Source organism: Ranitomeya variabilis, chromosome 3 (assembly GCF_051348905.1).
Source record: "Ranitomeya variabilis isolate aRanVar5 chromosome 3, aRanVar5.hap1, whole genome shotgun sequence".
NCBI classification, from domain to species: domain Eukaryota; kingdom Metazoa; phylum Chordata; class Amphibia; order Anura; family Dendrobatidae; genus Ranitomeya; species Ranitomeya variabilis.
Genome location: NC_135234.1, coordinates 743,359,143 through 743,384,070, shown reverse-complemented (window position 1 = coordinate 743,384,070; position 24,928 = coordinate 743,359,143). Strand labels below are relative to the sequence as shown.

Sequence of the window (24,928 nt, the reverse complement as noted above, 5' to 3'; positions counted from 1 at the left end):
GCGGGATTTACAGCGACTTCGGCGTAACCCTGGAAACAATTCAAATTGCGTCGGCGGGGACAACCCTGACTGAAAGCTATAAAGCGCACCCCTATGACTAAACAGCAGGTAAGATATAACTGTATAATGTGTTCTTTTATAAGGATTACAGCTGCGATTTTAATGGGAAAAAACATGCTGGTGACGCTCATTGTATCAGTAACACCGCATTTGGGACACTTCACATGCCACAAAGGACATGACAGGTTCCCTTTCAATGCTTGTTAAACAAACCATGACATTTTTATAGCTTTATTTTTAAAACATTTTTGCTTGTATTTTTTTTATTTTGCAACACTTGGACGCATGTCTTTCCTTTTGTCTCTCAAGTCCTGTATAAAAGTCTAAAAGGAAATGCCAGAAAAAGGCAAACCCAGTGCAGACCATGTTTTTTTTTTTTTGTTTTTTTTTTATAAAAAGCCACTGACCACAAAAATCTCAGAAACCAAAACACTTCTCATATAGTAAATTTTGCATTATACTCCATCCCATATCTAGCTCATATCAGCCTATATACACAGCAAAGAGAGCAGCAGCACTGCAACCCAAACTTCAGAGGAAGCGCTAAACTGTATTCACCGCAATTCTCAGGTTGGATCATTCTAAGCATTTTTCAAGTTATCTACTTATCTATCTATCTATCTATCTATCTATCTATCTATCTATCTATCTATCTATCTATCTATCTATCTATCTTCTGATTAGGTGATCGCCTGAGCCAAATCTTATTTAACGAAGGAAAGTATAAAAAATACTGCTGTGGTTTTCACAATCCTCTTGCAATAGGACAAGCTGGATGGCAAAACAAGCGCTAGTAATGTCCCAAAAGTAGCAGGAATGAAAATAAAACTTAACCATGCCAAAGGAGTTGAAAAGAAAAAAGTCTTGAGAGAGGAAAAGAAGGGCTCAATTCTGGCTTTACTAGCAGAGGGACACAGTGAGCGTCATGTTGCCTCCATCCTTAAAATTTCTAAGACGGCAGTCCATTACAACAAGGTCAGGCAGCAGACATTGGGGACAACAAAGCTACAGACAGGCAGAGGGCGAAAACGACTCTCCACTGACCGGGATGACCGTCATCTTATTCGAATGTCACTCAGCAACCGCAGGATGACATCAAGTAACCTACAAAAGGAATGGCAAATGGCAGCTGGGGTGAAGTACATGGCAAGAACAGTTAGTAACAGGCTCCTAGAGGCAGGACCCAAGTCATGTAAAGCTAGAAAAAAGCCTTTCATCAATGAGAAGCAAAGATGAGCCAGGCTGAAGTTTGCAAAGGACCATAAGGATTGGACCATAGAGGACGGGAGTAAGGTAATCTTCTCTGATGAGTCTAGTTTTCAGATTTGCCCAACATCTGGTCATCTAATGGTTAGATGGAGACCTGGAGAGGCGTACAAGCCACAGTGTCTTGCACCCACTGTAAAATTTGGTGGAGGATCGGTGATGATCTGGAGATGCTTCAGCAAGGCTGGAATTGGGCAGGTTAATCTTTGCGACGGACGTATGAATCAAGCTGCATACAAGGTTATCCTGGAAAAACAGTTTATTCCTTCTGCTCTGAGGACTGGTTTTCAAGCAGGACAATGCGCCATGTCACACAGCTAGGTCAAGCAAGATGGGGATGAAGGACCACCACATCAAATTCCTGACATGGGCATCCCAATCTCCAGACCTGAACCCCAAAACCTCTGGAATCTAATCAAGAGGAAGATGGATAGTCACAAGCCATCAAACAAAGAAGGACTGCTTACATTATTGTACCAGGAGTGGCATAAGGTCACCCAAAAGCAGTGTGAAAAACTAGTGGAAAGCATGCCAAGACGCATGAAAGCATGAATCTATCTATCTACCCATCTATTATCTATCTATCTATTATCTATCTCATATCTATCTCATATCTATCATCTATCGCATATCTATCTCATATCTTTCTTTCGCTGCCATTTTTTCTCTTTTCTTTTTCTCTCTGTCTTTCTACCTCTTTTTCTGTCCTTTCCTAATTTCTTTGTTTTTCTTTCTATCTCTTTCTTTACTCCTTTTTTCTCTTTTGACTTTCTTTTACTTTGTCATTTATTTCTCTTTCTTTCTTTCCTTCTTTCTTTCTATCTCTATCCCTTTTTCTCTCTTTCTGACTTTCTCTTCTCTCTGACCTCTACTTCCTCATTTTTTTTCTTTCTCATTCGTCTTTTCTTTTTCTTTCTATCTCTGCATTCCTTTTTCTCTCTGACTTTTTTCTCCTCTTTGGCCTTTACTTCCTCATTCCTTTCTTTTTTTCTTTTTCTCTCTTTCCTTCCTTTTTTTCATTTTCTTTCTTTACTTTCTTTCCCCCTCACCTTCTTTATTTCTTACCTCCCTTCTTTTCCTTTCTTTCTCCTTCCCTCTCCTTCCTTCCTTTCCATTACCAACAGTAGAACCCCTCCACATCATTCTCCCTACTCTACATTTACCCAATGTTACCCAATTATTAGGATCCTGCCCCTTGGGGGTGCACACACAACTACCTAGGAAGCAGCAGTCTTAGTCAATTAACCCCTAAACTTTTTTGTTGTTGGTACATATTCACTGGACCTTTCTTCCATAATAAAACGATTTCCTTCCACAGGAGGAACATTAACCCTCCGCAGGGCTGCGGCTCTCCCCAGCATCCAGTATAACACCTTTGTGCTCGCATTACAGCTGGCGCTGGAGGGCTGAATAGTGAAGTGTGGGAGTTGGTGCACAGGGGGGCCAGGAGATTATTTCCTCTGCTCTCCTTGGCTTGCCTTTGATTTAGTAGTTCCCTGTAGTTAGTTGTGAGCAGCCCCTGGCTTTTTTTCCTGTTGTTCTCAGCAGTCAGAGCCCTGTTTCCTTCTAGGCTCTCACACACAGCAGCATTTATCCTCATCTGGGAGCACACACTAAATCCAGCTATGTGCTGTTTCTGCAGAAATGCATGCTGCACAGGGGGAGCTTCTCAAAGTCTACTAGACAGCAGCTGCAGAGCTCCTGCAATATTCATCCTCCTCCTCCACTAAGGCTCCTGCCACAAGGACAACTTGCTGCAATACATAAGGAGCTTTTTTGGGGGAATCTGCAGCCTTCCAACCTGTTACTGCCAGAACATTTCCTAGAGGTTCTTCTTTTTTTATCCCCCTCTAAAGAAAAGAAGACATTTTGCAAGTTCTACCTTCTACCTGAATCCCCTTGATTCATCCCTACCGAGCCTTCTGTCTCTTTTCCCAATGAGGTTTCCATTGCTTTTCAGTCTAATCTTTGCAAACTTCTGCAGTCAAGGAACTTTATCCCAAACTGGAAACCTGAAAGCACTAAGAGGCTCCAATTTAAAGAGAGATGGTGAGTGTCTGAGTGTGGAGCCTTTGTCTATTGCATGGCTGCTGGCTTTCTTGGGAAGCTAAGGGTCCTTCCTAAGTTCTTGGTAATTTTGGGAAAAGTTGTGCTTGTGATTAACATGTCAGATTACTTTGCAGATTTACTGCCTGAGATGGAGATCTGTTTACTTTTTCCTTGTGTGTTTTCACTTATCTGGAGATGTGAACTTTCCAAGTTATTAGTATCTGAGTTTGTAGGATGTGAACATTCCTGGGTGTTTGTTACTTTGTATCTTTAGTGGACGGAGAACATTATGTATCAATAGAAACAACTGTTGCGTAAATATTGGACCCCCCCTGTGAGGTCAGGGGAGACTTTATTAAAGGTCCAAGTCAGTGTTCTCCAACCTGCGGCTCTAGGTGTCGTGACACTACAACTCCCAGCATTCTCTGCTGTCTGCATTAGGTCATTAGAGTAGTGCAGTCCTTTCACCAGGATGATACTTTTTCCAACGCACCGGGGCAATTTTTTGGAGCGCTTCTTTATTTAATTACTTTATTTCTTCACTTGACTATTATTATTATCCTTTTGGTTCACTTCTATTTTAAATAACCCATTTGTAATGCTATTAATGTGCAGATATGGGGTTAATCTGCAGTTTAATAGCATTCTGTGAGAGCCCCTCTGCCGGGAGAAAGTTAACTTTGTTCCCCCCAGCACTGATCGGCTCCCAGTCATAGGGGCGACTCAGTGACAGCCGCAGCTCTTTATACACCGAGCAGTGACCGAAGCCGAGCCGACATCGCCCCAAACCCTGCATGGGGGAACAAAGTTCACTTCCTCCCGGCAGAGGGGCTCTCACGGTATCAGAATGCTATAAACCTGCAGATTAACCCCATATATGCAGGTGAATTGTGTTATTTTACATGACAAGTTCCCTTTAAGGAGTGTTTAGTAAGACCAGGCAAGGTGCCGATCACATTAACACCAATGCTTCCTTAAAAAGAGAGATGGACCTCCTTGGTTCATAGTGATTTCCATTAGGACCAGTGGCATAACTTGAAGCTTGTGGACACCAAAGCAAAATCTCTAACAGGGGGGCTCAACTATCAAAGGTCTTAAATAGTAAGTAAGCCCTTCTGGGCCCCCCTAGTCTCCAGGCCTTGGGTGAGATTGCAACCCCTGCACCTATGGTTACGTCTCTGATTAGGGCTCATTCAGATGTACCCATTTTAGTCTATGGGGGCTGGTCACATGTTCATGTTTTTTGCTGACCAAGTTTTAATTTCCAGTTACTGATCAAACTTGGACGGCACATTGATGACATTCTAGTTGCATTCCAATTTCGTCTGTTTTTCGTTGACCGCTAGGAAAAGCTTGTAAAACATCCATTTCTTTAGATTAAAAAAAAAACTAACCAAACACTGATATTGGAAGTTGTTCCATTTTTTTTTTACGTACGTAAAAAAGCGCTAAAGTGTGAGTGAGAACTAAGGGCTAGTTCACACTTTCCGTTTTTACCGCGCTTTTATCATTTTTCAAAAAAAGGCTGAAGTTTACAGTACATGCAAAAATAAATGAGATTTGTAAAATATCATGTACATGCTGCTTACTTTTTCCTTGCGGATTTTAACTGTCAATTCATTTTTTTTAAATCTGCACAATGACAGTGCGCTCTCTCACTGTCTCAGATCAGTTGTAATGAGCCGTCAACAGAGCGAACTGTCACTGTGTGTTATAACACGAATACCCAACTTTCGGAGATGACGCTTATGGGGCTGGCGCTGGTCTCTGCACACTGGGTATTCTTAAAATGCTCTGTTGCTGGCTTATTACTACTGATCTGAGTCGGTGAGAAAGTGTACTGTCATTGTGCAGATTTGAAAAAATAATTTGGAGTGTTTTTCAAATGAATAATTAAAAAATGCAAGTAAAAATGCAGTGGAAACATAAGGAAAAATGCATAAATATGTGCATATTTTTAAGCATTGTTTTTCCTGGCAACACTCTGGTTTTTGGTGCAGAGAAATCCACTGTGAATGCTCAATTTCTGCACGAATACTCATGTATGTGATATAAGTACCCCCTATAGTGTGAGAAAGGTTTCGTAAGATATATGACATTTTCTAAGAACCGAATGAGGGGGTAGTGCCCCCCACAGCTACTTATGTAGAACAGTTATATGGAATGATGGTTGATGATGAGAGCAGACAGATAACTTCAGATTAATAAGTCACAGAAACACTGTGGAAATTGTGTAAAAAAAAAAGAGAAACAGTTGGAAAAATGTTAACTATGTGAGGGGGGAACAGAAAAGCACATGGTGATCGGATTTCATGAGTTGCCAGGTACTGCGTGTGTGCCAGAAAGTGTAGGCTCTGCCAGAAAAGTCTGGAGTCTCTGGCCTGACTTTTGTATCTCTGCGTCTGATTGGTCTGAAGTCGCTCCATCACTTTGTAAATGTGAATATCTCGCTGTGAGATAAGGTATCTGGTCGTCTACTCCTGCTTACTGCTCATATGGTGCAGTACTTAACCTTCCTGAACTGCCAGAAGAATGCAGTCATATACTAGATGCACCCAATGTGTGTTCCCACAGCTGGAGGGGCCGTACAACGAGAACATAGATCTATGGCTGTAAAGAAAGGACAATATACAGAGAATATAATAGGCCCAAGTAGGGAACTGCCTGACCCATACCTTACCTAAGAGGCGCAACACTTGTAGGGTAATAGAAGAGACACAAGCTCGGTATATGCACGTGATAACGAGAGATAGATAGATGGATAGATAGATAGATAGATAGATAGATAGATAGATAGATAGATAGATAATAGATGGATAGATAATAGATAGATAGATAATAGATGGATAGATAATAGATAGATAATAGATTGATATCGGATAGATAGATAGATAGATAGATAGATAGATAGATAGATAGATAGATAATAAATAGGTAATAGATAGATAGAGAATAAATACCGGTAGATGATTGATAGATAGATTAATTAATTAATAGATAGATATACAGATAATAAATGATAGACAGATAATAGATAGATCGATATGGGATTAATAGGTATGAGATAGATAATAGATAGATAGATAGATAGATAGATATGAGATAGTTAGATGATAGATAGTTATGGGATAGATAATAGATAGATATGGGATATATAGATAGATAGATAATAGATAGATAGATAGATAGATAGATAGATAGATATGAGATAGTTAGATGATAGATAGTTATGGGATAGATAATAGATAGATAGATATGGGATATATAGATAGATAGATAATAGATAGATAGATAGATAGATAGATAGATAGATAGATAGATAGATCGCTATGGGATTAATAGATATGAGATAGATAATAGATAGATAATAGATATGAGATAGATAATAGATAGATAATAGATATGAGATAGTTTGATGCTAGATAGATAGATAGATAGATAGATAGATAATAGATATTAGATGATATATATGCAGCACCAGTCTATAGCTTGTGTCTGATATCACAGGTTTACAAGATTAAATTCAATGAGGCCGAGCTCCATCACTAGACGAGGAAAGTATCTTAGTGGAGATTTGTTGGCCGGACCTCAGGTTCTTCTTACTTGGAAACGTATCAGTTTTTAATAAACTGCTGTGTAATACTAATATAAGATGGGAGCAACGTGTCAGGACATTTCTTTGGTTATGACAGGAGCAGGGGGACAGTTCCTAAGGTGATCATCATCATCAATAAAGTAACCAACATTCGGAACCTGTGTTGTGTGATTGTTCGGATTCCCATTGTCTTGTATGACCTTGTGACACAAGCTCCAAAAATATAATATGTGACAAATACACCATAGCGGAGGACATCTAGAGGGGGTGAATACTTTGTCAAGCATTGTTGGATGCTGTGGAGTGCTATACTGGGGCAGTGGATTTAGACACAGCTGGCCCCGAAACATGCAAATCTCAGAAAGCCCCAGAACATGTCAATGTCAGGGTAATTTCACAAGGCCCGCAGTCAGAACAGGTGCAGAGATTATGCGAGTGCTGGATATAGTGTCATTTGTGCTACTGCCATGTGGAAATAGCTAGGTCCGAGGATCTGACTGAGCAGGATGCCTTTCTAGACTATTAATTTTAATTCGTACATATTATATAAATGCCGCCATGAGGGCTCAGTGATTAACATGATGGCTCAGTGGTTAGCATAATGGCTCAGTGGGTAACCTGATGGCTCAGTGGTTAGAAAGCATTCTTCTCTCCTTCTTTCAAGAACAATTACTTTGTTTTCCATTGACTTTGGTGTATTAGGACTAGTTTTGTATGACATCATTCACTTTACCAAATAATGCACCAAAAAAGGCAAATTCCAAGTGAAGTGAAAATGTAAAAAAAAAAATTCTAGTCTACCATTTGTTTTTTGGATTTTGTTTTAGCAGCATTCATTGTGCAATGAATATCACCTGGAAACATGATTCCCCAGGTCAGTACAATCACGGCGATAACAAACTTGTATAGTTTACATATACACTGCTCAAAAAAATAAAGGGAACACTAAAATCCCACATCCTAGATATCACTGAATGAAATATTCCAGTTGTAAATCTTTATTCATTATATAGTGGAATGTGTTGAGAACAATAAAACCTAAAAATGATCAATGTAAATCACAACTAATATCCCACGGAGATCTGGAGTTGGAATGATGCTCAAAACCAAAGTGCAAAATGAAGTTACAGGCTGATCCAACTTCAGTGGAAATGCCTCAAGACAAGGAAATGATGCTCAGTAGTGTGTGTGGCCTCCACGTGCCTGAATGACCTCCCTATAATGCCTGGGCATGCTCCTGATGAAGCAGTGGATGGTCTCTTGAGGGATGTCCTCCCAGACCTGGACTAAAGCATCGGCCAACTCCTGGAAAGTCTGTGGTGTAATGTGACGTTGGTGGATGGTGCGAGATATGATGTCCCAGATGTGTTCAATCAGATTCAGGTCTGGGGAATGGGCTGGCCAGTCCATAGCCTCAATGCCTTCATCTTGCAGGAACTGCTGACACTCCAGCCACATGAGGTCTGGCATTGTCCTGCATTAGGAGGAACCCAGGGCCAACTGCACCAGCATAAGGTCTCACAAGGGGTCTGAGGATCTCATCTCGGTACCTAATGGCAGTCAGGCTACCTCTGGTGAGCACATTGAGGACTGTGTGACCCTCCAAAGAAATGCCACCCCACACCATTACTGACACACTGCCAAACCGGTCATGCTGAAGGATGTTGCAGGCAGCAGATCTCTCTCCATGGTGTCTCCAGACTCTGTCACGTCTGTCACATGTGCTCAGTGTGAACCTGCTTTCATCTGTGAAGAGCACAGGGCGCCAGGGGTGAATTTGCCAATCCTGGTGTTCTGTGGCATATGTCAAGCGTCCTGCACGGTGTTGGGCTGTGAGCACAACCCCCATCTGTGAACGTCGGGCACCCAGACCATCCTCATAGAGTCAGTTTCTAACCGTTTGTACAGACACATGCACATTTGTGGCCTGCTGGAGGTCATTTTGCAGAGCTCTGGCAGTGCTTCTCCTGTTCCTCCTTGCACAAAAGCTGAGGTAGCGGTCCTGCTGCTGGGTTGTTGCCCTCCTATGGTCCCCTCCACGTCTCCTGGTGTACTGGCCTGTCTCCTAGTAGCGCCTCCAGCCTCTGGACACTACGCTGACAGACACAGCAAACCTTCTTGCCACAGCTCGCATTGATGTGCCATCCTGGATGAGCTGCACTACCTGAGACACTTGTGTGGGTTGTAGAGTCCGTCTCATGCTACCACGAGTGTGAAAGCACAACCGACATTCAAAAGTGACCAAAACATCAGCCAGAAAGCATTGGTACTGAGATGTGGTCTGTGGTCCCCACCTGCAGAACCACTCCTTTATTGAGGGTGTCTTGATAATTGCCAATAATTTCCATCTGTTGTCTATTCCATTTGCACAACAGCATGTGAAATTGATTATCAATCATTGTTGCTTCCTAAGTGGACAGTTTGATTTCACGGAAGTTTGATTTAAATGGAGCTAGATTCTGTTGTTTAAGTGTTCCCTTTATTTTTTTGAGCAGTGTATATATACATATTAATGGTTAAAAAAAAATATTGTAAAATAAAAAACTATTTTGTGTCGCCATTTTCTGAGACTTGTAACTTTTTATTTCTCTGTTGATTGGGCTGATTGAGAGCCCATTCTTTGTGTGGAGAGCTGACTTTTTATTGATACCATTTTGGGGTACATGCGACTTTTTGATCACTTTTTATTGCATTTTTTAGGCAAAACAGCTTTAGAAAGGGCAATTATGCTTGTTTCGATTCTTATTTTTTATATTAATGGTTAAATAAATTTATAATTGGGCAGATCAGAGTTTTGTAAATGTGGCGATGCCAAATGTTTGTTTTTAATCTTGTTAGCGTCTGACCCATGCGGTTCCTGCCATCCATAGGTTGGACCTCATGGGCTTGATGTCTACCTTTAAAGCTATGAAACTCCTGGACGCATCTCTAAGATGCACAATTACCAAATCATTGTGAATTAAATTTCTTAAAAATAAAATTATTCTCTTCTTCATTTTACAGATCAGACGTTATTTTTGTGTTCTATAGATGTTGTATCTCTGCCACCATCTGGTGCATTCTTACAACATATGTAATTCTCCTAGGAGGGAATATCTCCATAATACGGCCTCCAATGGGGCATACCGAGATGATTATTTCTGTCTCAGAGATTCCTTATGAATTCTAATACAAAAAATATAGACATATGGACACAGATGGGTTTTTAGACTTATGATGTGTTAAGGCTTCAAACAACTTAAAGAGGTATTCCCATTTCCAAGATCCTATCGCAATATGTAGTAGGTGTAATAATAATATTAGCAAATACCTCCAAGTAGAAATGTAGTATAGTTCTTCTGATTCACTCTATCACTTTCCTCATGTGCAGGGCATGGCAGGACCTTAGGTATCCATGGTTATGACCTCCAGCAACTAGCTGTCACTTTATCACTGGTCGTAACTATGGATACCTAAGGTCCTGCACATGAGGAAAGAGACATAGCGAATCAGAAGAACTATACTACATTTCTAGTTGGAAGTATTTGCTAATATTATTCGTATTACACCTACTACATATTGGGATAGGATCCTGGAGATGGGAATAACCCTTCAATTCTTATAGAGAAGTATTATAGCGGTATACATCAGCCCTATATTGTGTTATTTTCTTACAGGTCATTGTGTTGAAAGAATTCTATATACTGATAACAATGGCGCTCATTCACTGCTCAGATGCGAATGATAGGGGCAATACAAGGGTACATAGTAAAAGGAGGTTTGGGGGTCAAACATCTTTTAAAGGATCCATGGTCTGTTTTGATATCCAGATATAGCGATAGGTCAGAAAGGCCCATTGTATGCAGGAGAACAACTTCCAATTAACGACTTTTTCGCTGTTTCCTGACATCGTTACTTCCGTAGAACAGGAGATCGCTGATCTCCGATGTTCTGTTGAGAATAATGATATGATCTCGGGGATCACCCAATATATAGATATCTTAGATAAAGGCACAAGTCAGCAAAGATTGATCCAATACTTTATTGCTATATTTATCCAGAAGAAAGCAACCTCCCGTGATACCTCCTGCAATATACTACATCTGTAAACGGCCGTTTGGGAAAGGAAACTTGCTGGGCCGCTTGTTGCTGCTTTCTCTTCTGCAGACCTAGCAGTTCTCTGAATGCTGAGCTCTATATAACCCCGCCCACATCACTGATTGGCTGCTTTCTGTTTACACTGTGCATAGGCAGGAAGATGCCAATCAGTGCTGGGGTTAGGTAGAGATGAGCAAATATATTCGAGTGAAATTGAATTTGTACAAAAATCTGCATTCGCTAAATTCTGAATCATAAAGGGCCATTAAAATTTTAAAAATAAAAAAAAATGGTTTTTCAGCCCTTCCTCTCCTCACCATCACCCATCCGGTCCTCGTTGCATCTTTTGGTTGCTGCCGCTCTCACTGAAATCTCCAGGTCCCTCATGCTAGGCTGGGATTTCCAGCTCTGTTGAGGCCTGGGACAGTTCTGTATATGTGTGTGCAAAGTCACATCGTGCATTTATATACTGAATATTTACAGTTGTGCTCAAAAGTTTACATACCCCGGCAGAATTTTGGCTTACTTGGCTTTTTTCAGAGAATATGAATGACAACATCAAAACCTTTTCTCCACTCATGGTTAGTGGTTAGGTGAAGCCATTTCTTGTCAAACTACTGAGTTTTCTCTTTTTAAATCATAATGACAACCCAAAACATCCAAATGACCCTGATCATAAGTTCACATACTCTGGTGATTTTGGCCTGATAACATGCACAGAAATTGACACAAATGGGTTTGAATGGCTACTAAAGGTAACATCCTCACCTGTGACCTGTTTGCTTGTAATCAGTATTTGTGCATAAAAGCTGAGTGAGTTTCTGGGATCCAGACAGACTCTTGCATCTTTCATCCAGCCACTGACGTTTCTGGATTGTGAGTCATGGGGAAAGCAAAAGAATTGTCAATGGATCTACGGGAAAAGGTAGTTGAACTGTATAAAACAGGAAAGGGATACAAAAAGATATCCAAGGAATTGATAATGCCAGTCAGCAGCATTCACACTGGGATTAACAAATGGAAAATCAGGGGCTCTGTAATAAGAAAACCACGGTCAGGTAGACTAAGAAAAATGTCGTCCAAATTGCTCATTATTTAAAGTATTTAAAGTGAACCTGACATGTAAAGTAGCGCTGTTAACCCGCAGATATTGTGCTAATCTGCATCGTTCTGACACTGTGCAGCGCTGGCATTGAGAGCCCCTCTGCCAGGAGGAAACAAACTTTATTCCCCCTGGCAGAGTTCCGCGCTCAGTCGTAGGGCTGGTGCCGACACGGTTTCAGTTCCCATTCTGTGTACAGAGAGTGGCATCTGTAAACGCGCCCCTGGCACCGCCTGACAACGGGATCAGCATTAGAGCTCCCTTAGGTTCCCTTTAAACTTGCTTAAAACTCATGGATCTAGGCGGCACAAAAAAACAGGTGCTGCGGAGAACAATGACAGCCTAAACTGTTAATCGTTGCGTAATACGTTGGCGCTATATAAATAAAGATTATTATTTATAGGCTATCTAGTTTGGATCGGAAGATCAGAGGCCATACTCAGACCCTTCCTGGGTCCAGTGCTAACTCTCAGCGGTCCCCTGATGTTTGATGCTTGACTGCTGCACTGAAGTCTCGTCAACAGCACTGCAGCCAATCAGTGAGCCTGTGCTGTCTATATGAGCAGCGCCGCTGAGCTACAGCGCTATCGACGTGACGTCAGTACTGCAGACAAACAACAGAGACTGGGTCAGCGGCGGAGACTCGGCACTGGACCTGGGGAGGGTCAGTAATACTCAGTTTGTTTGTTTTTTTTAAATTACCCGAGTTTATAATATAAAGTTTTCTGAAAGTTGACAGCTCCTTTAATGTTAGAACTCAAATCTTTGCTGTATTTCCTATGTATAAAAATCGAGGACAAGTATTATGCCCTAAGCACAAGCCACAATTGCTGCATTGCTCACCATAAAGAAGATCTATGACAGTGGAAAGCTGCACTCAGCCAAATGACACAATGGAGAATACGCCATGATTCAGCACTGCGGAGCCTCTTCAGGACTCCGCATGCAAATCTGTGAATATAGGAAATCAATGGGAACCATGTGCGGTGCTCATCATACTGTTATTGTATCAGTTCTCTCTGTTATGCTTATGAGGATAATACTAAAATTAATGTATTGGGGGTAAACTATGCCTCCAAAGTCTCCAAATACTCTAGTTTCAGGTATTGGAGACGATCTTACGCAGCATAGAGATGGAAGTTTATAGGAGGTACATAGAACCTGTTGCACGATACCCACCATATATATATAGAAAAAAAGCAAGAACAAATAACCCAAAATGCACATAAAGCTTGTAATAAGTATATAATTAAATAGTAATAGAACATGTAAATAATATAAGGTACTTAGCTAACGCTATTTTTATCAAAATAGCATAAAAGCCATACCACCGCGACAAGGTGCACCCGATCGGGATGGTCCTATCCTGTCTCACCTTATGTCATCCGACTTCAATGTAGATAAGGACCGAGCAAAACAGGAGCCTTACTAGGTCAAACATCTGTACATGGGAAGCTATAAAGATGAATTGCCTAGCTAAAAAAGGGTGGATGTCTTTGTGGTAATTTCCTAATGAAGGGCTCAGATAGACCTTGAAACGCGTTGAATAAACCACCAGAGTTTTTCATTACATTTGAGTCTGTATTATTATGGCAGCGCGGACTTAATCCACAAACTATCATGCACAACGTAGCTAAAAAAGGGGAGCCATGCCCCTCGGTACAAAGTACAAAAAACGACAACAAAACAAAAAGAAATAAGCCGGAGCATAAGTTGGCATACATACAACACATTTTCACAGGCAAAGCCCAAGAAAAATGCAAAATAAGCACATACCCTGTAGGAAGTAAATAGTAATAGTACATGTGAAAAACATATGGTATGTAGTTAACACTATTTTAATTAAAAAAAAAATCCTACCGCAACAAGGTGCACCCAATCGGGACAGTGTTATGTCTCTAGTATTAAAACCTAAGCTTGTGTCAGCCGAGCCCAATGTGAATAAGGGCAGAGCATGGCAGGGGGACCGACTTTTCAGACACCTGCCCACAGGGAGCTATATAGATAAAAGCCTGTCTCAGAAAGGATGAGCCATGTCCCGATTTGTACAAAATACAAGAAACTACGGCAAAGACAAATAAATTAGTGAGAACATAAGTTGTTATAAGTGCAATGTGTAAGAGCACGTTCACACTATGGCCATTTCACAGACAAAACTCAAGAAAAAACGAAAACAAAACAAAATAAGCATATACCCGGAGTAAGTAAATGGTAACATGGAAATAACATTGGAACAGTGATAACTAAGTACCCTATCAAAAAAGCATAAAAACCCATTCCACCACGACAAGGTGTACCCAATCAGGATGATTCTGCTCCTTCCTGACTAGAGATGAGTAAATTGATTCATAACAAATCAAAATCATTAAAAATGTTCACGAAAAAATTCAGATTCACCAGAATCTGAATATTTCTGAGTTTCATTTGCCCAAATCCAGCAAAATCGCTGATTCTAGTTAGGTCATAGAAGGGGTTAAAAAATAAAAAGATTATACCCACCTGTTTCTAGATCCTCACTTGTTCTGCTGCCTCATCTACCCACAAACCAAACTTTTTGACTCAGTCTTTGGTCTGGATCTTCCGGAACTGTTTGGGTCTCACATGGTCACATAGGGCAACACAAAGTCATTGTCATCTATGATGTGCGTCACCTTGTGAGGCATTGTTAGCCCTGGAACATCGTAAAACTAAAGAAAATAATGTTTAGAAGAACGATCCAAAGTGAGTGGAGAACCAGGTGGGGAAATGTTGCGAAAGGACAGGTGTGGCATGGGCCTAGGACAGAGGAGTATAATCTGACATTCATTTATCATACTTTGGGGTTTGGCGAGACCTTGTTGGGACAGATTTGCTCTATCTACGATTTGAACAAATCTGCCTGAAACCAATCTTGGGAGATTTACTCATCTGTCATCCTGACTTATATTGATTTCCTGAGAAATTTCTTTAATCATATCTGTCTTTCTTACATGACCTGTAGATAAGCATGGTCATTCTATCATCATCCTGCAAAAGTTAAAACTGCTTTTGACCAAATTCTTATTCTACTGTTCAATGGGAGGTTCCTCTGTCAGCACTCTAGATGCTGAAACTGTCCTTATCCTGGCCTGCATTGAACTGGGTGACTGCCTTTGTTAAATCAATGTACAGTTTGAAGGACAAGAGTGGGGGAATCTCTCCTGTAAGAGACAGATTACACTTGACAACAGGCAGAGAACAACAGGTTATAATGAATGGAGACACCTAGTAGCTGGTTATCTGGAGTCATTTTTTTAAGGGTAAAGCCCCGCAATACACATTAGATTAACGTCAGCTGAATCTGCCAATATCGACAAGTTCAGCCAACAGTCTAGTGTCTATGGTGGCCCGATTGTCGGGAGAGTTAGGGATCAGGCATGTTGGATTTTGACTGCAGATCATTTGATCTCCTTGAGATAAACCACCCCCAGACATGTCTGTTAGTAACTCTCTCAGGATCAGAGCCAGTGTTCCTGTGAAAGGTAGAGATGGCTGAGATAGCTGCCGATCAGATGAACCATTATTCTGCCCAAAGTCATGTAAGCTTAAAACTGGACATAGACATTAGATGGCTGTCGGACTAATTATGCTTCAGCTATCTCAGCAGACTCTCCCACACACAGGAGCATTCGTTCAGCCAAGCGCTCATGTGTTCTTTATGTGAAATCCATCGACTGGCATGTTGGCCGTTGGCTTATCTCTGGGAGAACAAGTGATCGGCCATCCGAAATCTGAAATGCTCGATCAACATCTGCCCTGACCATCAGTCGGTTGGTGTCCTCCTACACATTAGACTGTTGGTTGAACCTGTTGATTTTGGGTATTCGGCTGACATTAGTCTAATGTGTATAGGGGGCTTTAGGCAAAATACTTTTTTAAATAAAGCGATTTAAAGATTATTATATTGTATTAACTATCAGATGAGAACATGTTCTGACAGCACAGAGACCATCATACACATCTGTATAGCGACCAATAAATGAGAAGACGATTGGTCGACAGTAGTGATGAGCAAACGTGCTGGGATATGGTGTTATCCGCCATGCTCGGGTGCGGAGTGTCTTCAGCGTGCTCGAATACTATGTTGGAGTCCCTGCGGCTGCATGTCCCGGGGCAGTTCGACAGCCACAACACAACTGTTGTTAGGCAACAGTCATGAGACATGCAGCCGCGGCTAATCCAACATAGTATTCGAGCAAGCCGAAGACGCTCAGCACCTGAGCATGGAGGATAACACCTTATCCCGCCACGTTCACTCATCACTACTAGCATCTGCAATCAAGTTAATGAAGTAACATATTGAGATAAATATCATTAAGTCCTGAGTCAGTTATAATAAAATCACATATAGATTCTCAACAGGAGACAATATCATATAGAGGAACAGAAAAAAATTGTGGCCCTCACCCCGTGGCTAAGAAAATTATGGATGTAGCCACAGATAAAGCCTGGATGAAGCTATTGGCGGCGTGAAACGGTCATCGCTCTTTTTATGTGTCTGTATCCTCTGCCCGGTATTAATAAAGGAATAATTTTTTAGCCACAGAGTGAGTGCCACAGATTTTTCTCTGTTCCTATTTTAATCTGTATAGAGACCGTTTATATGAATTCTCTCACCATTGCAATCTTGTAATACACGGACAAGCTGGATCCAACATTCCATTTTAACAATTTTTATAGTTGTGAAACAAAAAATATAAAAAGACCTCAATATTAGCATTCATAATGATCACTTTCACAATAAACTTTAAAGTTTTCCCGACTTACATATCAGCATGGCCATTTGTTTTTTTTTAAAAAAAAGCCCATAAAAGTACATAGTATACAGATAGCAAAATAATATCCTTATTCTAGAGAGATAACCAACAAAAATACCCAGAACTGGTAAAGGTCAGACATGGGAAATAATGTCTACTTCATTCTCATGGGAAGAAAGCGCAAAAAATAGTGATGTTATTTTTCCTGTTTTCCTTCTGTGTCTTCTATTATGACAATATCATTAAAACCCTGGAGCTTCCAATCAAAGGTGGGTGTACAAAGGCAGCCAGATGGCCCATAGTCAGAGGACTTCCTTCCCAATGTCCTGTGTGGGTTACAGGAGGATATCCACCTACACTGTATCTCCTTCTTAGACCCTTAGGACTTTACGTAATAATTGCATCATGTTTGTGTGCGGTTCGTGGCTGCGTCCTGATCTCTACATCTAAGGATGCCCAAATCTGAGGTCATGTAATGCCCCATAATTTACATTTCTGAATTAGCTTGGCAAACCATGAACATTTATATCAGCACTACCATGATAGAAGAAACATGGCCGTCTATTTCTAGGAACAGTGCCTCGTATTGTACAACATTTTATGACAGGTGTAGCAAGATGGCGGACATATGAGGCGGGCATTTTTCTATGGTAATTATCGCCATAGACAAAACATATATTATATTCTAATTTCAGAAAAACCCTTTAATTTAATTGAATACGCTGCAGTATCAGAAATGGCCCATAGCCAAGAGCGGCAGTGCTTATGAAAGAAAAGAAAATTGTGATTTTCTAATATAATCCAATCCATTTTTAGGGGAGCGCAGTTTAGGAAACTTGTTTTCATTTTTCATCTAAATTAAAATGGAGAGTACTCTATTAAAGAGGTTCTCCGAGATCTTAATAAAATGGCCCCATCACATAATTCAAACAACAACCTGCCCTAGTCAGGTGTCAGGAACAGGCTGCAGTCTGAGAACACACGCCTCCTGAGACCTGTGTCTCAACTGACAAAGGAGCTGTATGATAATAACACATACTGATGAGGTGTCAGAGAAATGCTGTGATAGGAGATGAAATAAATCTTCTCCTCATCTGACTATACAAGGAGGACTGAGGCTGGAGAAAAAAATCTCTGATTGATGACTAGAAGCAAGCATCTGCTTGGAGAAAATTAAGTTATATTCTCCACTCATGGGAGCAATAGTTCCAACCCACTATATATATTTAGCGCGCTGTTGTCACTTGCCATGCACCTTGTCTAACAGTCAGCTCCTCAGTGTGTGCAGAACTAGGGGAAAATCGAGATACGCAGTGAGCAATTACAGCGCGCCCCCTGTGTAGTAAGCAGTGACTGTACATGCTCCCCGCACCATCCCGGGGACTGGAACCGAGCGAGACCCTTACAGTAAACCAGACTAGCATGGAGGTGATAGGTTCCCTTTAAATACAAGTGATTTGCAAAATTCCTTGTTTTTTACAAGCACTTTGCAATTTTACCCATTTTACAAGAAAGGACTAACCCTATAAATGTAGTAAGTTTGTGACATCACAAAATAGCAATGTTTTCAGGTTGGGATTGTAGACTAATTATATTTTACTTCTGCAGCTTGGAGAAGATTAGGTAGAATTTTCCCCTTTTTTATTTTGGATGTAGGTGGGATAGAGTTAGTGCCAAATCTTCTGAATACAAGCAGTGTTCCCTATGGGGCTCTGCTTATTTGTACAGTGGATATGTTGGATATTTTGTGTGACTGCGTGCATTCTCATATAATTCCGTTTAAAACGACAACATCAGCATTTCTAATGATTCTACTAAAACCCAACACTAACCTTAACTGGTTGTCCCATGTTGACACTATAATGGTGATTTATGTGAATTATCCCATGATATACCGGTAAATATTTTACCACATTTTTTTTGCTTCAAATATTTTTTTCCCTATTTTCCACCTCTAAAACCTGGGTGCGCCTTATAGTCCGGTGCGTCCTATAGTCCGAAAAATACGGTACTTGGTTATTGTCTACTTTGAGCAATTACTTTTTGTTAGAAATGTCCCTAAAAAATAAGCTGCCATCACCTTAAATTTGTAGGAAAATCCAGTAGTTTCAATGGTCCTCCAGAAAGAAGTACGGTACCTATAGTTGAATTTTTCTGCTGCAAATGACCTGAGAATTTCCTACTAGAATTTTTGAAAAACTCTTTTATGTAACTTTTTGGGCAAAATTGTATATTAGGCTTTAGTCAGTTTACGTTCCATCTTTTAATATATTTGACAACAATTCTGAATTTGTTGGGATTGTGATGAATTTTTAGAAGCAACCCCAGCAAATCTGAGGATGTCATAGACAAAATTCGTTAACCCCACCCAAAAGACTGGCATTCCAGTTCAGTTTGAGGACATTTCTGGGTGGGATATGGAGGTGTTCCTAGGGAGGACTTGGGGCAGGATTTAAACATCCCAATTTTGCCAACAATGACGTTTCTAATTATGTTTTTTACCTACATTTTTGAAATATGGGATTCCTATGGATGTCTTCCTCTTGATCGGAGTCAGCTTTGTGGTTGACCGTTTCTTTGTGTAATGTCATTTGTTGACAACTCCTTCCATGTGTAATGTATTGACATACTGTACTGTATACAAATAATTAAACTATACAGTTAGTGCTTAAAGGGTTTGTCTTATCTTCAATCTTGAAGAAAGCACTGCTCCCTTGCCTCCGACACTCCTGATGACTGGCAGTTCGAACAAGCTGCACGGTTGAGCCGCTGGTCCCAACTACTGTACTATTCAATACTGCTCTGCAGCTTTGAAAGCTTTGAAGGAGTGCCAGGGCATAGAAACAATTTGGACAGCTTCAGAGCAGCACTTGCAAGCTGTATAGCAAGAAGATTCCAAGCCTGTGCTCTTTGCATAGGAAACTGGCTGCATCTGATGGACTGCAGAGATGGGCCATAGCTACAGTTGGGAAAATGTATTTGAGCGGAACTGAATACCATTTGAATTTTTTCAAAATCCATAATTTTCAAAATGTGGATTTTTTTATAATTTCGTTCTGTGTGAATTTTGCTGAACCGTAGAAGGTTGGCAAAAGCTCACAAAAAATGCAAAAATGTAATAGACACCTCAATACTCACCTCCCCGGCCACTTTTGCTTTTCGCTCTATCCTGTATTGTCTTCGGCACATCTTCATGATAGGCTGGAATTTCTGGCCTCCACTAGGCTCGGGATGACCATGTGCATTCTGGGCCTAGTCGTGACTGTAAGTCCTGGACTAGAATGATCATCCTAAGTTTATGGGGCAAATTCTGACTGATATCGCCGTGACCTTACAATGCACATGTGCAGAGACGTCATGGGCCTAGAGTGCACAACTGGGCCCTGGATGTCTCTGCACACTTTAAGATTTTGGCAACGTTTTGGTGTCTTGACATGCGTTGCAATCTTACAACACACACTCTATGCATGTACAGGGTCGTCCTGGAAATCCTGGCCTAGTGTGAAGATGCAGGACGCCGTAGCTGTAAGAAGATGCAAGATGGGAGACAGTGAACAGCAGAGGTGAGCCGTGAGATGAGTATTAGTTTTCAGGAATTCTTTTACATTTTACATTTATTATGCCCCGTATTCTATCCAGACCTCAGAGCATAATATGGCATATTCTATTCGCCAAGAACAATTTTGCTGCAAATCGAATTTCCTGGCAAAATCTGCATGATTAGAATTATGTAGAATTATTAGGCAATTAGTATTTTTGATGATTCGTTTTATTATTGAACAACTACAGACTAGCTTTCGGTCATTCCAAAAGGTTAAAAAGCCTCAAACCTGAACATTTAAGATAGTAAAAGTGTCTTTCTTAGACAAATATGTCTGTGTGCAGAATTACTGGGCAACTAAGTGAAAAAAACGTTAATTTTCCATCTCAATTTTTATTTTCATTTTTTACACCAAAAAATAATAGCCAACCAGCTCAAAATGGACAAAAATACATGCCAGACATTTCCATAAAAAATATCATTGATCAGTATAGTAATATGGCCGCCCCTTCTTTTCAATAACAATCATAAGCTCCAGTCATAGAGTTACAGTTTCTTAAGCTGTTAACGATCAACTTTTTGGGCAGTATCAACCGGAGCCTCCAAGACACTGATTAGTCTGGTGACTGTTTTCCATCACCGTAAATCTCATGTGTAAGAAGATCCCACAAGTTCTCAGTAGGGTATCGGTCAGGTGGTGAAGGGGCAGGGTCATCAGTTTTTCATCTTTAGGCTTTTATTGGCCCTGAGCAGTGGAGACTTCGATGCTGCGGTGGAGCTTTGTCCTATATAACAATCATGGGTTTTTTTGACAGTGAGAGGATGTCAGGACTCATAGCTCAGTAACAGAGTTATGAAGAATAACCCCTAAAATACTGGACAAATACTCCGGACAATATTATGTTGCATAACTGCAGCACTGATATAGGACAGTTGCCAGCAACAGTACCAGACTCGGTGTGACTGATCAGTGTTATGGTGTAGCTGACATCTGTCCTTCTGCATTTGAATTCCAATTACAATTTTTTTTTTTTTCATAATGCAATATAAAGCAGAAGCATGACAGCACAATAGTCTTATGTACGAAGCAAGACATTCTGAAATCTGTGTCAGATGGTGTGCTTTCTTGTTACATGCGACTGTGCCTAGTTTTTGTATTTCTAGTGCAATCCTTTTTTTTGTGAAGAGGAAAATAATTATCTTTTTTTAAAAAAATGTTAAAAAAATTCCCAAAATCCAGACATTTATCTGCGACTCTACCTTCACACCTGTACTCACCACGCCAATACAAGGTCCTTCTGCAGGTCCTGGCTTTTTGGATGTCTACTTACCTAGCATTTCTTATTTTGTCATTTTTGGGAATGGGCTTGAATGTTGTAAACATTGACTTCAACAAGTGTTTTACTAGTCCAATTTGACAAGTGTACACATCACACCTGTACTGCGGCCTGCTGCCAAATTTTGCTATCATCCTTTAAAGGGGTATTCTCAAGTTTGGAAGTTAACCCCCATCTGAGTAGCCTCTCATGAATGAAGCAGTGGTTTATCATGCGTATATCTGCTACATTCATTATTATGGGATAGCTGAAAAAAATTGTATTATGTATATGTTAATTGGATGACAAAATCCATGTTTCCCAGCTGCCTTTTATTAAAATCAAGGGTGCTTATTTGTCACATGACTCTGTGCACTTCTATAAAAGACAAAAATTAAAGGGGTCATTCCAAAAACAACATATATCACCTATTACGGTAAAGGTAATACATATGGGGTATGACAAAGAAAATGGGTCCTATGTCCCATGTATGAAATGATAAGTAGTAGACACTATTGACCACTTCTCCATTAACTGTCTATTGGATGTAGTTACACATGCGCACTATTGCTCGCATCGACCCAAAGTGGTCACGCATGAATATTATCGCTTTCTTCACGTGAAGGACCAATGTTCTTGTGATAAGTTGGGGTCCACTTATCCGACCCTCGATAATTGTAAAGTGATCTTGATGCTTTGCTTTCAATAAAAATATCTAAATGTCCCAAAAAAAGTTTAAAGAATTCTGTGAAATTTACTGCAGAGTCATTTCTGACGTGTCCTCCTTACCGGACAGAAGGTTGTGACTCAACATCTTAATTTAGCTCGAATCAATATTTCATAATATTGGGTTTTATAAACATCTTTGTGGCTGGAGATACGGGTCTGTTGTCTGCATTATGGGCCTTAGGATTGTCAGAAGGCATTAAGTTATCTTTCAGCGCATCTGAAAGTGACCTACAAAACCTTCAAGTGCATCAGATGCATTTGCAAACTCCTATATTCGTGTCAGCGAAGTCACCCGCCGCGCAGAACCGGAGTCTGGAAGAAGGAATTTGTTCTATCCCTTCACAGGTTTTAGGCATCATTCATTTTTTATTTGAGGTTATCTATAAAAGCCTCAGCCTGCAGATAAGTGTTACATAAGGAGCTGCCACTGAATACATTTAGGCTATAGAGGGCTGCAAGAAATTCTGTCAAGTTGTTACACATTCTCCATTCATCCATTGCTTATTTACTGTATATCTTTTTCGAAAAAAGAGTGACAAGTGACGTTACACCATTACACCCACATTGCAATTTTCACCCAAGTCCAAAAGTTCTGAGAACTTGCAGAAGTAGTTGTTGCACCCCTGACCCAATGCCTGAGGGGACCCAATAGACAACAGCATTATTAACGACACATAGTATCACAGATTTGTAATTGGGACCCGGGGTGTTCAAGTTACATCTCTTGTTGCTGTATATTCCCATAATTTCTGTATTACATGAATGCAAAGGTTTTCAGAAAGTGGTAAGATGACTGTCATCCATAGTATTCTGATTCTATAGCGAGGTGTGGGGTGCTTGAGACACCGTTTCTATGGATGTCTGTATTGAGCCAGTACTCACACCAAGAAACTTCATCAGATCGCTTTACTCAACTGCAGAGGCATGGATGAAGATTCAGAAGAAGTTTATTCTCAGGCTGAATTCTTGTATTATGCACAACAGTTATGGGCCCCGGTGCGAACTTCCAAATGCCCCCCCCCCCCCCCGCAGCCCTGCCATACAACTCAAGGTAACCACCATAGAATACAACGCAGCCCCCCTCATAGTGCTCCATACCGTTGATTATTGCCCCATAGATGCTCCATAGAAAGCTGTGCCATATATAATGCTCTGCACCGTTCATTATGGCCCCATAGATGCTCCATAGAAAGCTGTGCCATATATAATGCTCTGCACCATTCATTATGGCCCCATAGATGCTCCATAGAAAGCTGTGCCATATATAATGCTCTGTACCGTTCATTATGGCCCCATAGATGCTCCATAGAAAGCTGTGCCATATATAATGCTCTGCACCGTTCATTATGGCCCCATAAGATGCTCCGCACAGCCACTTGCCCCTTATAGTGCTGCACAAGCGTTATGGCCCCATAAGATGCTCCGCACAGTCACTGCCCCTTATAGTGCTGCACAAGTGTTATGGCCCCATAAGATGCTCCGCACAGTCACTGCCCCTTATAGTGCTGCACAAGAGTTATGGCCCCATAAGATGCTCCGCACAGTCACTGCCCCTTATAGTGCTGCACAAGAGTTATGGCCCCATAAGATGCTCCGCACAGCCACTGCCCCTTTTAGTGCTGCACAAGAGTTATGGCCCCATAAGATGCTCCGCACAGCCACTGCCCCTTTTAGTGCTGGCGCTGCACAAGTGTTATGGCCCCATAAGATGCTCCGCACAGCCACTGCCCCTTTTAGTGCTGCACAAGAGTTATGGTCCCGTAAGATGCTCCGCACAGCCACTGCCCCTTTTAGTGCTGCACAAGAGTTATGGCCCCGTAAGATGCTCCACACAGTCACTGCCCCTTTTAGTGCTGGCGCTGCACAAGTGTTATGGCCCCATAAGATGCTCCGTATAGCCACTTGCGACTTGCCCCTTATGCTTTTGCTGCCGTAAAAAAAATAAATCACATACTCACCTCACCTCACCTCTCTCTCTTCGCTCAGGACCCCCGGCACTATCAATATTTACCTGCCTGGCTGCTCCTCGTGAGGCTCCGTCTTCGGCACTGACGTTCAGCAGAGGGCGCGCACTGACTACGTCACCGCGCCCTCTGACCTGAACGTCACTGCCAGAGGACGCTGATGACAGAGCCGCACCGGAACGAGGAGAGGTAAATATCGCCCAGCGCTGCGCAGCGCTGTATACTCACCACCAGTCACCTGCAGGCTGCTCCTGGCGCTGCGTCCCTGCTTCTTCCACCGCTGCATCTTCTTCCTGTATTGAGCGGTCACATGGTCCCGTTCATTACAGAAATGAATATGAGGCTCCACCTCTATGGGAGGTGGAGCCGCATATTCATTTCTGTAATGAGCGGGACCATGTGACCGCTCAGTGCAGGAAGAATCTGCAGCGCTGGAAGAAGCAGGGACTTCCAG

General features: G+C 41.2%; 1 protein-coding gene across 1 annotated transcript in view; it reads left to right on the top strand.

The window, feature by feature from the left end:
• Positions 1-2,398: 2,398 nt before the first annotated feature.
• PDGFD (platelet derived growth factor D) overlaps positions 2,399-24,928 on the top strand; it is a 261,577-nt gene continuing 239,047 nt past the window's right edge. Inside the window, exon 1 of the mRNA XM_077298513.1 lies at positions 2,399-3,375. Coding sequence (XP_077154628.1) covers positions 3,264-3,375 — 112 coding nt within the window. The 5' untranslated portion in view covers positions 2,399-3,263. The remainder of the gene's footprint in view (positions 3,376-24,928) is intronic.